This window comes from Medicago sativa, chromosome 3, assembly GCF_051527215.1.
Source record: "Medicago sativa cultivar Bolivia chromosome 3, Bolivia_mono, whole genome shotgun sequence".
NCBI classification, from domain to species: Eukaryota; Viridiplantae; Streptophyta; class Magnoliopsida; order Fabales; family Fabaceae; genus Medicago; species Medicago sativa.
Window position 1 is genome coordinate 77705910 of NC_140751.1, and position 16941 is coordinate 77722850.

A 16941-nucleotide genomic window follows, 5' to 3' on the forward strand; every position below is an offset into this window, starting at 1 on the left:
CATCACCTTAAAAGAAATTATTAAATAGGTTCCACAAATAATTTTATATCATTACATTTGAACAAAATTTATTTATTTTATTAAGATTTATTAAATGGGACCCATGAAAATGAAGAGAGAGAGAGAGAGAGGGTGCTTCCATAGCCACCCTTCTCCATAGGCACCCATGTATTATACTCCACAATGGAGTGTCTATTTAATGTGGTGCTAAATAGGTGAAGCACCCACCATTGTGGATGGTCTTATTCATTTTTAGTGGAGTTCATAAATTATTTAGCTTAATCACTTGGTTAAAATATAGATTTTTTTAAAAAAAATAAGAATAGGTGTACTTTCTTAATATATACCAATACGGGTTACTACTACTACTACGTAATATTGTCTTTAATTTATGGCATGACAAGTCCATAATTCATTATTTAACCTCTAACCAACCTTATTTACATTATACTCCATATTGTATTTGTCGATGCCAATAATGCTTCCATTCTTTAATTATAAAATCTATATATAAATAAACAAGCTGAAGGTTATCAACAAATATATTTTGCTTACAGAAAACATGGAAGAAGAGATTAACATCCTCAAAACCTTGACAATCTCTTTTGCTTTGCTAATTATTCTACATGTTACTAAAAAACTTGTCCACAATTTATGGTGGAGACCCAAAGGTGTAGAGCAACAACTTAGGCAACAAGGGGTGAGAGGAACTTCCTACAAATTTTGGTATGGTGACTTGCCACAAATGATAAGGTCTTCCCGTGAAGCATCATTATCTAAACCCTTGAACTTGAACCACCAAAATATTGTTCCTAGAGTCATCCCATTTCTTAACCAAATGGTTCAGCAGTATGGTGAGTAAATTTAAAGACAAAAATACATACTATATATATGTTTGGCTAAATTTAAAAGGATGTTGTAATGTAAACTATATAAGTTTTGTTTTTCCCCCTAAAATAAAGTATTGTTTTTTACTAATGATATAGTTTTGTTATTTGTTATTTTTATTCTTTTATAAGCAAAGGATGGAATTAAATAACAAGTATAAGGGGTAATCAAACCCTTACAAATCAAATCCTTATAGTTATATGTTTTGTTATTGTTTGATTAGAGGCCACAAAATTTAATCACAATAGCAAACAATTTGTCAAGTCAATCTTTAGATGGATTATTAAATGAGTTTATGACTAATCAATTTAAAAACCAATTTGTAAAAGTTGTCAAATAATAATAATAATAATAATAATAATAATAATAATAATAATAATAATAATAATAATAATAATAATAATAATACAAATTATAATTATTATTATTTAGAAATGTTAGTTTTTGGGATCGAATCAGAACATTCTCCTTTAAACTCTTTCAATGTTTCATAGCTCACCAATAATTATTTGCTAACGCGTTAAAAAAGTTTTTGGTCTTTGAATTAGTCGTTAATATTTAATAAAAAATAGTTGATTTTGTGAAGCAGTATTAACATGCTGGTTTGCTTATTACCAAAAAAAAAAAAAAAATGCTGGTTTGCTAATAAATTTACCATATATTTATATAAAAAAAATAATTCGTACCAACCATTTTTTTAATCTGTGTAGGTAATATTTCGCATTTTAGCTTTGGAAGAACTCCATGTATGGTGATTGATGATGTAGAACTTGTGAGATTAATTTTACAAAATAAGAATGGCCACTTCATCAAACCACCATTAAACCCTCTAGTAAATATTCTGCATATGGGTGTATCAAACTTGGATGGTGAAATATGGAGTAAACGAAGGAAACTAACTGCATCAGCTTTCCTTCTTGAGAAGCTAAAGGTACACCACCAATTCATTATTTTATTGATTGATTGATAGATAGGCAACGGAAAAAATGTTTAATTAGTTAAAAGAGTCTTCAAATCATTAATTATTTGGTAATCACTTTTAAACAGTTCATTAGTTAAAAGAGTATATTCAATTAGCTCGATCAAGTGCTAAGGGACTTGGGTTCATTAAGCATGTAATTAGGGGTTCGATTCTTGACTCATGCGTATGTAAAAAGATTGTTGGGAGGGAAGAATCTACTTTGTGTGCTACATAGCCACATGTTCTTCGGCGTAGATTAGTTATCGCTAAATAGCGGTGAAAACTTTGCATCAATATCGTTATAACAAAAAAGTGACATATATCTTGAAACGCATGAAGCATAGTTTATCCTTCACTAATTTTATTTTTTGGCCGGCGATATTGTAAAAAATAACACACTCCTATCATTATACTCCAAATTCCAATAGACTCCTACTCATTGTACTATTACTAATATCTTGTTAATACAAAAATAGGCAATGATTCCAGCAATTTCAACTAGTTGTTGTAGCCAGATACAACGGTGGCAGGAGCTAGTAAAATCCAAAGGATTATACGAAGTAGATGTTTTTAAAGAATTTTATGTTCTTACTGGTGATGTTATTGCTCGAACAGCTTTTGGAAGCAGTTACAAAGAGGGAGAAAAGATATTTGAACTTCAGCATGAGCAAGCATTATTAGTGTCAGAAGCCTATTTTGGCACTTATGTCCCAGGTTTCAGGTGAAATATACTACAATTCAATAGTAATATAAACAAAACTCGTACAGCCTCTTTTGTCAAAAAAAAAAAAAATAAACAAAAATAGTACAACAAATGTTAATATATCTGGTTTAAAGTTTGCATCAAATACATCAATTTATATTGATCCATTTTTGCTTATATTTTAGAACGGAGGGAATATGATTTATTTCCATATGATTATTAGAAGAAATTATCCTATGACTTTTTTAACGGAAGAAACTATTAAGATGTTAATTGAGATTAATTTTTTTATCATTGGAAAAAAGAAAAAGACCGAAAAGAAAACTAAGGTCTAATGAAAGATACCCCATGGTATGAGCTAAGCAAATACTAGCCAATAAAAGGGGAGAAAAATCAAAAACCCTAATCTCTCTCAAGAGGAGCTCTAAATTTGGTCGATCAGTCGGCGCAAAAGTGTCCATTTCGCAAGATGTGGACAAAAGCAATTAATGTTACAGTCTCTAGTCAGCAGAGATATAATATAATCAACAATGGGTGGGTATATGTTTAGTCGCGTCAATAAAAAAAGCTAATTAATTCTGCATTTAGGTTACTCCAACCCAATGCGAAAAAACAAGAATATTCCAGTGTAACATTATCAAATTATGTAGCAATTAGCACCAACTATGAAAGTCTCCATGTTGTTGTTTTGTGACCCATGCAGGTTCATACCAACTAAGAAAGTTAAGAGGAGATACCAAATACACGATGAAATTACTGCTATATTGAAAGAAATGATAAAGAGGAAAGAGCATGCAATGAAAACAGGTGCAATTGAAAACCATGATCTATTAAGCCTACTATTACAAAACAAAGATGAAGAAAGTAACAGTTGTGTTACAATTGAGGATGTGATTGAAGAATGCAAGTTGTTTTATTTTGCTGGCCAAGAGACCACGACTGACTTGCTTACATGGTCGGTTATCGTTTTATGTATGCATCCAAATTGGCAAGACAAAGCAAGAGCTGAAGTACTTGAGATTTGTGGCACAAAAACTCCTAATCTTGAAGCCATAAATCGCCTTAAAATCGTAAGTAAATTATTCCATATGTCTTAAAATAATAGTCGTTTAAGGTTTATGTACGATTTTTAAGGAAATGATTAATTGAGTTGATTTCAATGATAAAATTGGTATAATTTACTAAAATACTCTTATTAATTGTAGTTAGTGGAGCAGTTAAATTAGATAAAATTAAATAAATAATTATATAATAGTAGGAAAAAAAATAATGAATGTTGCATTAATATTTTAAAGTGACAATTAATTTGATACAGAGAATAAAATGTAAGTTATTTCATAAAGAAGAAAAGAAATAACTACTTAAAACAGCGGAAACTTAAATTAAAGGATCAAGGCATACCTCCAGCCATTGCTCTTGTTTGAAGAAGTTGAGGCTCTTCTAAACCTTCCACAATCTCACTTTGATGGTGTAAGTCTTCTGAATAGAGATGTTATGCTTAGGGAACCAAAACAAATGAAGTGCACTCCTTTATATAACTTCTGCCATCAAGAAGTTACTGAACGTGCAAAACAAAACTGCTCCTCCACTCACTCATAATGGGCAGTTACTAAATTTAAGGGAAAGAATAAAGACCATTTTCTGATTAATGGGTAATTACCACTATGAGCACTTAGTGGGTAATTACCACTTATTTATTTAATTAAATAAATAACTTAATTAGGGAAAAATCCAACATTCTCCCACTTGGTCGACATATTCTTTCACTTACAATAATAAGAAACAAAAACACACGGATCATAGCGACAAGTCCTCTTTAATTGAGTATTATCTTCTATGTATCACAATGTATTATGTCTCTAACCAAATCATATAACTTAATGAATAAACTCATATCATTTATGTTTATTCTGGTTCCAAACTTAATTGATATATCTCAAAATCAAATGTATACACTTTAGAGATCAAATATGAGAAAATATCATACATAGAGTTTCAAAAAACTAAAATCGTTCTTACAACGAAAATCAGATATGGGAACCAAGTCCCATACTTTCTACATGATCCTTAAATTTTGACGGTGGCATGCCTTTAGTCAACGGATCAGCAATCATCAATTCAGTGCTAATATGCTCAATAACAATTGTTTGATCTTTAACGCGTTCTCTTATGGCTAAGTACTTAATGTCGATATGCTTACTTTGACTTCCACTTTTATTATTCTTAGCCATAAAAACAGCAGCTGAATTGTCACAGTACATCTTTAGTGGTCTAGAAATTGAATCCACAATTTTCAACCCAGAAATGAAACTCTTCATCCATACACCATGTGATGTAGCCTCAAAACAAGATACGAACTCAGCTTCCATTGTGGAAGTGGCGATCAAGGTTTGCTTTGCGCTTTTCCAAGAAACAGCCCCGCCGGCTAACATGAAAATGTAACCGGATGTTGATTTTCTTGAATCAACGCAACCAGCAAAGTCTGAATCAGAGTAACCTTTGACCTCTAAATCTTCAGTTCGCCTATACATAAGTATGTAGTCTTTGGTTCCTTTAAGGTACCTCATCACTTTCTTTGCAGCTTTCCAGTGTTCCATACCTGGATTACTCTGATATCTGCCTAACATTCCAATAGCAAATGCAATGTCAGGCCGTGTGCAAACCTGAGCATACATTAGGCTTCCAACAGCGGAAGCATATGGAATATTAAGCATTTGTTCCCTTTCAAAGTCGTTCTTCGGGCATTGTTCCAAATGGAACCTACCACCCTTCACAATAGGTGCAACACTTGGTGAACAATCTTTCATCCGAAACCTCTCTAAGACCTTATTGATATAAGCCTCTTGTGACAAGCCCAGAATTCTACGAACTCTGTCTCTTTGAATCTTAATGCCAATGACATAAGAAGCGTCACCCATATCCTTCATATCAAAACTCTTAGAGAGAAATTGTTTCACCTCATAAAGCAAACCTTTATCATTGGTAGCAAGTAAAATATCATCCACATACAAAATAAGGAAACAAATTTTACTCCCACTGACCTTCTGGTATATACATTGATCCATAATGTTCTCTACAAATCCAAAAGAAGAGATGACATCATGAAATTTTAAATACCATTGACGGGAAGCTTGTTTGAGTCCATAAATGGATTTCTTAAGCTTGCATACCAAATGCTCATCACCACTAGAAGAAAATCCTTCTGGTTGTTTCATGTAAACCTCTTCTTCTAGATCTCCATTCAAAAATGCAGTTTTCACATCCATTTGATGTAGTTCTATGTCAAAATAAGCAACTAATGCTAAGATGATGCGAAGAGAATCCTTATTGGATACAGGGGAAAAAGTCTCCTTGTAATCTATTCCTTCCTTTTGAGTGAATCCTTTGGCAACGAGTCTAGCTTTATATCTCTCAATGTTGCCTAATGAGTCTTTCTTTGTCTTAAAGACCCATTTACAACCAATGGCTTTTAAACCATTAGGCAACTCGACAAGATCCCAAACTCCATTAGATGCCATTGAATTCATCTCATCTATCATAACATCATACCATAAATTTGACTCTCTAGAACTCATGGCTTGTGAAAACGTTTCAGGATCATTTTCAGCACCAATATTATAGTCCGATTCTTGTAAATATACAACATAATTACTAGGTATAGCTGGCCTTCTCTCTCTAGTAGATTTCCTTAATGTTGGTTCAACATTTTCCGGAGGATCATGTTGCTCAACCATTTGTTCAACAATTTCTGGAAATTCTTGAACATCTTTATTTACTAGATTGTTATCGGCCGCTTGTGGAACTTCAACAACTGATTGTCTAATACCCATTTGATCTTGAGGGGCACTCTGAATGACAATCAATCTGTCACTTGAAGTGGACGGTTCAACATCAATTTGACTTTTATCAGAACCAGTGTCCTGAAATTGATTGCTCCCACTAATCAAGTCATTTTCAAGAAACTTTGCATTTCTTGATTCCACAATCCTAGTGCTATGAGATGGACAATAGAACATATACCCTTTAGAATTTTCGGCATATCCAATGAAATACCCACTTATAGTTCTAGGGTCTAGTTTCTTTTCTTGTGGATTGTAAACTCTTACTTCAGACGGGCATCCCCAAACGCGTATATGACGCAAACTCGGTTTCCAACCTTTAAATAACTCAAACGGTGTCTTTGGGACAGCCTTGGTTGGAACACGGTTCAATATATACACTGCCGTTTTAAGAGCTTCAGTCCACAAGGACTTTGGAAGTCTGGAGTTACTACGCATACTCCTAACCATGTCCATTAAAGTTCGGTTTCTTCTTTCTGACACCCCATTCTGGTCTGGAGAACCAGGCATGGTATATTGGGCAACTATCCCATTTTCTTGAAGAAACTTCGCAAATGGACCCATGGCTTGTCCATCCTCAGTATATCTACCATAATATTCTCCACCTCTATCAATTCTCACGATCTTAATTTGCTTTTCACATTGTTTTTCTACTTCAGCCTTAAAAACTTTAAAGGCATCCAATGCTTCATACTTATTATGAAGCAAGTAGACATGCATATATCGTGAGTAATCATCAATGAAAGAGATGAAGTATTTCGGACCTGGTATGTCCATATCTGGACAACATATATCTGAATGTATGATTTCTAATATTTCAGAACTCCTCTTTGCACCTTTCTTATACTTGTTAGTTTGCTTTCCCTTAATGCAGTTTACACAAGTTTCAAAATCAGTGAAATCTAAAGTACCAAGTACTCCATCATTCACTAGTCTTTTGATTCTCTGAATGGAGATATGTCCTAATCTCCGGTGCCACAAAATAGAGGATTCATCATTTATAACACAACGTTTAGTTCCAGCGTGAACATGCATAACATTATTAGTGGCATTATTTTGCAAATTAATTGAGAAAAGACCATCGGATAATACACCATTTCCAACAAAATTAGATTTATAAAACAAAATGAAAGATGTTTCATAAAAATTGAAAGAGTATCCCAAAGGTACAAGTCTTGAAATGGAAATTAAATTTCTAGAAAAACTAGGAACATAAAAAGTCTTTTCCAAATTTAAAACAAAGCCACTACTTAAAACTAAATTGCATGTTCCAACAGCCTCCACATGAGAACGCATCTTGCTTCCTGAATAGATGCCTTGCTCACTTGGAAGTGGTTTCCTTAGGCTTGTCATACCCTGCAAGGTATTCGAAACATGGATTGTAGAACCAGAATCAATCCACCATGTGTTATAAATAACATTAACCATATTAGACTCATAACAGACAAGTGAGATTGATTTACCTTTGTTTTCAAGCCATTTCTGAAACTTGGGGCAATCCTTCTTCATGTGTCCCTTCTTTTTACAAAAGAAACACTTGGATTCTTTCTTAATTCCACCTTGAGGTGGTATTTTGCCTTTCCCCTTATGTTTCGCTTGATTCATGTTCTTTCTTTCAGTTGCAACAAAAACACTCTCACTTTTTTCCATAGTCAACCTTCCTTCTTCTTGAACACACATGGTCAGGAGTTCATTAATTGACCATTTGTCCTTATGTGTGTTATAAGAAATCTTGAAAGGTCCATATTCAGGTGGAAGAGTGTTCAGAATGTAGTGCACAAGAAAAGAATCAGACATATAAACCTCTTCTTAGATACAGGGGAAAAAGTCTCCTTGTAATCTATTCCTTCCTTTTGAGTGAATCCTTTGGCAACGAGTCTAGCTTTATATCTCTCAATGTTGCCTAATGAGTCTTTCTTTGTCTTAAAGACCCATTTACAACCAATGGCTTTTAAACCATTAGGCAACTCGACAAGATCCCAAACTCCATTAGATGCCATTGAATTCATCTCATCTATCATAGCATCATACCATAAATTTGACTCTCTAGAACTCATGGCTTGTGAAAACGTTTCAGGATCATTTTCAGCACCAATATTATAGTCCGATTCTTGTAAATATACAACATAATTACTAGGTATAGCTGGCCTTCTCTCTCTAGTAGATTTCCTTAATGTTGGTTTAACATTTTCCGGAGGATCATGTTGCTCAACCATTTGTTCAACAATTTCTGGAAATTCTTGAACATCTTTATTTACTAGATTGTTATCGGCCGCTTGTGGAACTTCAACAACTGATTGTCTAATACCCATTTGATCTTGAGGGGCACTCTGAATGACAATCAATCTGTCACTTGAAGTGGACGGTTCAACATCAATTTGACTTTTATCAGAACCAGTGTCCTGAAATTGATTGCTCCCACTAATCAAGTCATTTTCAAGAAACTTTGCATTTCTTGATTCCACAATCCTAGTGCTATGAGATGGACAATAGAACATATACCCTTTAGAATTTTCGGCATATCCAATGAAATACCCACTTATAGTTCTAGGGTCTAGTTTCTTTTCTTGTGGATTGTAAACTCTTACTTCAGACGGGCATCCCCAAACGCGTATATGACGCAAACTCGGTTTCCAACCTTTAAATAACTCAAACGGTGTCTTTGGGACAGCCTTGGTTGGAACACGGTTCAATATATACACTGCCGTTTTAAGAGCTTCAGTCCACAAGGACTTTGGAAGTCTGGAGTTACTACGCATACTCCTAACCATGTCCATTAAAGTTCGGTTTCTTCTTTCTGACACCCCATTCTGGTCTGGAGAACCAGGCATGGTATATTGGGCAACTATCCCATTTTCTTGAAGAAACTTCGCAAATGGACCCATGGCTTGTCCATCCTCAGTATATCTACCATAATATTCTCCACCTCTATCAATTCTCACGATCTTAATTTGCTTTTCACATTGTTTTTCTACTTCAGCCTTAAAAACTTTAAAGGCATCCAATGCTTCATACTTATTATGAAGCAAGTAGACATGCATATATCGTGAGTAATCATCAATGAAAGAGATGAAGTATTTCGGACCTGGTATGTCCATATCTGGACAACATATATCTAAATGTATGATTTCTAATATTTCAGAACTCCTCTTTGCACCTTTCTTATACTTGTTAGTTTGCTTTCCCTTAATGCAGTTTACACAAGTTTCAAAATCAGTGAAATCTAAAGTACCAAGTACTCCATCATTCACTAGTCTTTTGATTCTCTGAATGGAGATATGTCCTAATCTCCGGTGCCACAAAATAGAGGATTCATCATTTATAACACAACGTTTAGTTCCAGCGTGAACATGCATAACATTATTAGTGGCATTATTTTGCAAATTAATTGAGAAAAGACCATCGGATAATACACCATTTCCAACAAAATTAGATTTATAAAACAAAATGAAAGATGTTTCATAAAAATTGAAAGAGTATCCCAAAGGTACAAGTCTTGAAATGGAAATTAAATTTCTAGAAAAACTAGGAACATAAAAAGTCTTTTCCAAATTTAAAACAAAGCCACTACTTAAAACTAAATTGCATGTTCCAACAGCCTCCACATGAGAACGCATCTTGCTTCCTGAATAGATGCCTTGCTCACTTGGAAGTGGTTTCCTTAGGCTTGTCATACCCTGCAAGGTATTCGAAACATGGATTGTAGAACCAGAATCAATCCACCATGTGTTATAAATAACATTAACCATATTAGACTCATAACAGACAAGTGAGATTGATTTACCTTTGTTTTCAAGCCATTTCTGAAACTTGGGGCAATCCTTCTTCATGTGTCCCTTCTTTTTACAAAAGAAACACTTGGATTCTTTCTTAATTCCACCTTGAGGTGGTATTTTGCCTTTCCCCTTATGTTTCGCTTGATTCATGTTCTTTCTTTCAGTTGCAACAAAAACACTCTCACTTTTTTCCATAGTCAACCTTCCTTCTTCTTGAACACACATGGTCAGGAGTTCATTAATTGACCATTTGTCCTTATGTGTGTTATAAGAAATCTTGAAAGGTCCATATTCAGGTGGAAGAGTGTTCAGAATGTAGTGCACAAGAAAAGAATCAGACATATAAACCTCTTCTTAGATACAGGGGAAAAAGTCTCCTTGTAATCTATTCCTTCCTTTTGAGTGAATCCTTTGGCAACGAGTCTAGCTTTATATCTCTCAATGTTGCCTAATGAGTCTTTCTTTGTCTTAAAGACCCATTTACAACCAATGGCTTTTAAACCATTAGGCAACTCGACAAGATCCCAAACTCCATTAGATGCCATTGAATTCATCTCATCTATCATAGCATCATACCGTAAATTTGACTCTCTAGAACTCATGGCTTGTGAAAACGTTTCAGGATCATTTTCAGCACCAATATTATAGTCCGATTCTTGTAAATATACAACATAATTACTAGGTATAGCTGGCCTTCTCTCTCTAGTAGATTTCCTTAATGTTGGTTTAACATTTTCCGGAGGATCATGTTGCTCAACCATTTGTTCAACAATTTCTGGAAATTCTTGAACATCTTTATTTACTAGATTGTTATCGGCCGCTTGTGGAACTTCAACAACTGATTGTCTAATACCCATTTGATCTTGAGGGGCACTCTGAATGACAATCAATCTGTCACTTGAAGTGGACGGTTCAACATCAATTTGACTTTTATCAGAACCAGTGTCCTGAAATTGATTGCTCCCACTAATCAAGTCATTTTCAAGAAACTTTGCATTTCTTGATTCCACAATCCTAGTGCTATGAGATGGACAATAGAACATATACCCTTTAGAATTTTCGGCATATCCAATGAAATACCCACTTATAGTTCTAGGGTCTAGTTTCTTTTCTTGTGGATTGTAAACTCTTACTTCAGACGGGCATCCCCAAACGCGTATATGACGCAAACTCGGTTTCCAACCTTTAAATAACTCAAACGGTGTCTTTGGGACAGCCTTGGTTGGAACACGGTTCAATATATACACTGCCGTTTTAAGAGCTTCAGTCCACAAGGACTTTGGAAGTCTGGAGTTACTACGCATACTCCTAACCATGTCCATTAAAGTTCGGTTTCTTCTTTCTGACACCCCATTCTGGTCTGGAGAACCAGGCATGGTATATTGGGCAACTATCCCATTTTCTTGAAGAAACTTCGCAAATGGACCCATGGCTTGTCCATCCTCAGTATATCTACCATAATATTCTCCACCTCTATCAATTCTCACGATCTTAATTTGCTTTTCACATTGTTTTTCTACTTCAGCCTTAAAAACTTTAAAGGCATCCAATGCTTCATACTTATTATGAAGCAAGTAGACATGCATATATCGTGAGTAATCATCAATGAAAGAGATGAAGTATTTCGGACCTGGTATGTCCATATCTGGACAACATATATCTGAATGTATGATTTCTAATATTTCAGAACTCCTCTTTGCACCTTTCTTATACTTGTTAGTTTGCTTTCCCTTAATGCAGTTTACACAAGTTTCAAAATCAGTGAAATCTAAAGTACCAAGTACTCCATCATTCACTAGTCTTTTGATTCTCTGAATGGAGATATGTCCTAATCTCCGGTGCCACAAAATAGAGGATTCATCATTTATAACACAACGTTTAGTTCCAGCGTGAACATGCATAACATTATTAGTGGCATTATTTTGCAAATTAATTGAGAAAAGACCATCGGATAATACACCATTTCCAACAAAATTAGATTTATAAAACAAAATGAAAGATGTTTCATAAAAATTGAAAGAGTATCCCAAAGGTACAAGTCTTGAAATGGAAATTAAATTTCTAGAAAAACTAGGAACATAAAAAGTCTTTTCCAAATTTAAAACAAAGCCACTACTTAAAACTAAATTGCATGTTCCAACAGCCTCCACATGAGAACGCATCTTGCTTCCTGAATAGATGCCTTGCTCACTTGGAAGTGGTTTCCTTAGGCTTCTCATACCCTGCAAGGTATTCGAAACATGGATTGTAGAACCAGAATCAATCCACCATGTGTTATAAATAACATTAACCATATTAGACTCATAACAGACAAGTGAGATTGATTTACCTTTGTTTTCAAGCCATTTCTGAAACTTGGGGCAATCCTTCTTCATGTGTCCCTTCTTTTTACAAAAGAAACACTTGGATTCTTTCTTAATTCCACCTTGAGGTGGTATTTTGCCTTTCCCCTTATGTTTCGCTTGATTCATGTTCTTTCTTTCAGTTGCAACAAAAACACTCTCACTTTTTTCCATAGTCAACCTTCCTTCTTCTTGAACCCACATGGTCAGGAGTTCATTAATTGACCATTTGTCCTTATGTGTGTTATAAGAAATCTTGAAAGGTCCATATTCAGGTGGAAGAGTGTTCAGAATGTAGTGCACAAGAAAAGAATCAGACATATCAACGTCAAGAGTCTTTAGCTGTGCTGCTAAGTCCCTCATTTGCATGATGTGCTCACGCACACCTTTCACAGTGATAAGCTTCATGGATGAAAACTTCATTATAAGGGTGCTAGCAAGTGCCTTATATTATGTTTTGAATTGTTCATCAATAGCCTTAAGCAATGCTTGGACATTATCATGCTGATCGACACAACCACGGATACTAGCAGAGATGTTGGTCTTTATGAACATCACACTGAGACGGTTAGACCGCTCCCACATTTCATAAAGATCAACGTCTTCCTGAAGTCTAGTTTCAGTAACTGCAGGCGGTTCGTCTTTCCGAATAGCATAATCAATATCCATCCACCCTAAGTGAAGAAGAATTCTCTCCTTCCACACCTTATAGTTTTCACCCCTTAGTTCGGGAATTTCACACTTAAAATCAGAAAAATTCATAGGCTGCATAGCTGCAAAAATTAAACATACATGCTTATAATTAAAATTGAGACTACTAAACAAATATCATGTTTTACCAACGTAAATCATGTTTCAAACTATGAACCTAGTGACATAAAATTTACCTGTGGGCTAAAATTTTATTCAATTAGATTCATATAACCGAATGACAAAACTATCAATTTATGTTCCTTTTTCTAATTCCTGAGGGTAAGTTAGAAAATATAAATTGATATTTCATCCTAATTAATTATACAAAACATAACAAAAATTCCTGTGGGATAAGATTTACTATGTTCAATATAATTAATTACCATCAATGTCACAACCATGATCTTCTTAAACACTTAATATATAATTTTGCATAATCAAAGATGTTGTGGCTACTCCCTAATTAATTAAAATTATATAGATCATCTAGACATTTAACTCAGTACTCAATTGTATAACCAGAAATCAATTGATTTTTCCAATATGTTAAAATTCCAAAATTGCGTGATTATACCATAATATCACACATCCAATGCAATAGTAAAACATGCAAACCAAAGGAAATTTTAAGCAGATACAGAAGACACAACACAGGCACACGGCCTACCCACAAACAATAGTACAACAATAATACTAAAGTGTTATACAAAACAAATTAAACCATATACACAATAGCATAGCATTTTATTATAATAATAATAATAATAATAATAAAATCAAGCAATGCAAATCATGTTGTCGCAGCCAGCGTATAATCCGAAAATGAATAATAATAATAATAATAATAATACAATATTATAAAGCAACAAATGTAGTAATGTTGTGTGCTTGAGTCGGTTCGAAAAATGGGGCACGCCCACACAACTGAACCCCTGGTTATTAATTTTGATTTGGGTCTTTTGATTAAAAAGTTTCGATTTCAATTTCTAGTAGTTAAACTTAACCACAAAATTATGAACTAGGAATTGATTATAAATCGAAACTTAATTCAACAGAATCACCCAAATGCAGAAAACTAATAGCAAGGCAGAGGTATAGAGCAGGCTCTGATACCAAATGTAAGTTATTTCATAAAGAACAAAAGAAATAACTACTTAAAACAGCGGAAACTTAAATTAAAGGATCAAGGCATACCTCCAGCCATTGCTCTTGTTTGAAGAAGTTGAGGCTCTTCTAAACCTTCCACAATCTCACTTTGATGGTGTAAGTCTTCTGAATAGAGATGTTAGGCTTAGGGAACCAAAACAAATGAAGTGCACTCCTTTATATAACTTCTGCCATCAAGAAGTTACTGAACGTGCAAAACAAAACTGCTCCTCCACTCACTCATAATGGGCAGTTACTAAATTTAAGGGAAAGAATAAAGACCATTTTCTGATTAATGGGTAATTACCACTATGAGCACTTAGTGTGTAATTACCACTTATTTATTTAATTAAATAAATAACTTAATTAGTGAAAAATCCAACATAAAATGCTTAGAAGACTATTATTTTGAAGGGTAGGGAGTAAATCATAGCACAATAAATTTTGTCTATGCCTTTAAAGTTTTATCTATATAGTGTGACCAAATAGTTTTTCTAAAGGAATGTGACCAAATAATAGTGACTATGTAAGGCTTCCTCAATCCTCATAATAAGCTACTTTTGTGACCTTTTGAGTTTATTTATTTATTTATTTTTGACTGGTCCTTGGAGCTGTTAATAATGTCTATTTTCAAAAGTATTTCTTTCGACGGATGAGATTGCAAGGTTTATTTTTAACCAAAATATGACTTTTATTTAAATAATGTCTATTTTCAAAAGTATTTCTTTCGACGGATGAGATTGCAAGGTTTATTTTTAACCAAAATATGACTTTTATTTAAATATGACCTTGGAGCTATTAATAATGTCTATTTTCAAAAGTATTTCTTTCGACGGATGAGATTGAAAGGCTTATTTTTAACCAAAATATGACTTTTATTTAAATATTACTTTTGAATAAACTATGACTTTTAATAAAATATGACTTCTCTTTCAAAAATAAAATAAAAATATAAAATATGATGTTTTGAATAGACTATAACATTTTTCTATTTAGCGTTTTAGTCATGGTGATGCTACCTTTGTGCCCCTTCCATTATATTAATAACATTTCTTTTTGAAAGATCTATATTTTTTTAAGAAGTTAAATTTAAATTAACTCATCCAAATTAATAATATTATAATGCAGAGCGCGAGTTGGAACTTACGAGTTTTTAATTATTTGCACTTTATCATTGTCATCGCATTTTTGTTTATATATAGCATTTGCAAATATGATGTAGAAACTTGTACTTATGTCTCCCTTTTGAATTAGTGAAATTTAGAATTAATTATAATTACTTGTTCAAAAAAAGAATTAATCATAATTATTTTTATAGTCGTATATATGTTTAATTGTGATATGCTAACAACATAAAACAATTTAGACTAATAACATGCAATAATTAAAGCCTTAAATATGCTTTTTATCCCTAAAAGTATAAGTATTTTGATTTTAATCCCAGTAAAAAAACATTTTTTGTTTTTCTTTAATCCTTGCGAATATAATAAAATTTGCTTTTGGTCTTTGCTATTCTTTTTAATCCCTATACAAATTTATTCATGTTACAATTAGTTCCCGTAAAATGTGTATAATATCAACTTTAGTTCTTATTTAAACCAAAATTAATTCGTGAAACTAGCATAGACATTTGTTTGGCTATGATTTGTAGGTAACAATGATAATTCATGAAGTGCTAAGATTGTACCCACCTGTGACTCATACTCAAAGATACACACAGTGTGAAACAAAGGTAGGAAGCATAGCCATCCCACCTGGGGTTGAAGTTTATTTACCATTTATCCTTCTTCATTATGATAAAAGGTATTGGGACAACCCAGAAGAGTTCAATCCAAACAGGTTTTCTGAAGGGGTTTCTAAAGCTTCTCATGATCAAGTTGCTTTTTATCCATTTGGTTGGGGTCCAAGAATATGTCTTGGTCAAAACTTTGCCTTGATTGAAGCAAAGATGGCTCTTGCAATGTTTCTTCAACATTTCTCATTTCAGCTTTCACCTTCTTATGTTCATGCTCCTCATAATCGTCTTACTCTTAAGCCACAACATGGAGCTCCAATTATTATCCACTCTATCTAATTGATTGTGAGGTGGATTTTTATGTGTGATGTATTTGAGTTTGTTTTTTTTTTTTTAAAGGATATTTGAGTTTGTTATTACCTCCATGCGTCTCTATTTCTAAGTCTCACAATGAAGTGGCACAAATAAAAAAATATCCACATGTACTCCACTATCTATCTCAAACTTGCGATTATGGCTGTGTTTGGTAACACAAAAAAGCTAGCTTATAGCTTGTTGGACTAGCTTATAAGCTTGTTGGACTAGCTTATAAGCTTGTTGGATGAAAACGTGATGTGTTTGGTAACAAGCTTTTTTCACGAGCTTATAGCTTTTTTTGAGAAGCTATTTCAAGTAGCTTTTTAGCTTATAGCTGATAGCTTTTTACATTTTCTTCCAATAATAACCTTATTATTTAATTTTTATTACTTTTTTATACAGTAACCGTCCCACTCACTCACGTTTTGCTTTCCTCTTCTCTGATTCTATTTCGTTTCTTGTGCAATGTGTCACACGGTGATGACAGCAGCTGCTTGAATT

General features: G+C 33.6%; 1 protein-coding gene and 1 long non-coding RNA gene across 2 annotated transcripts; one reads left to right on the top strand and one right to left on the bottom strand.

Moving 5' to 3' along the window:
• The first annotated feature begins 538 nt into the window (after positions 1–538).
• On the top strand, positions 539–16573 carry LOC146940451 (cytochrome P450 CYP72A616-like). Its single transcript, XM_085754143.1, has 5 exons — positions 539–854; positions 1599–1819; positions 2326–2570; positions 3256–3622; positions 16000–16573. Exons 1-5 carry the CDS (start codon positions 563–565, stop codon positions 16420–16422), a joined length of 1548 nt encoding a protein of 515 aa, XP_085610269.1. The 5' UTR covers positions 539–562; the 3' UTR covers positions 16423–16573.
• LOC146940452 (uncharacterized) lies at positions 9809–10501 on the bottom strand. Its single transcript, XR_015033495.1, has 2 exons — positions 10176–10501; positions 9809–10068 (listed from the first exon to the last, which is right to left on the bottom strand). It is a non-coding gene; the product is annotated as an uncharacterized LOC146940452 (long non-coding RNA).
• Positions 16574–16941: the final 368 nt, after the last annotated feature.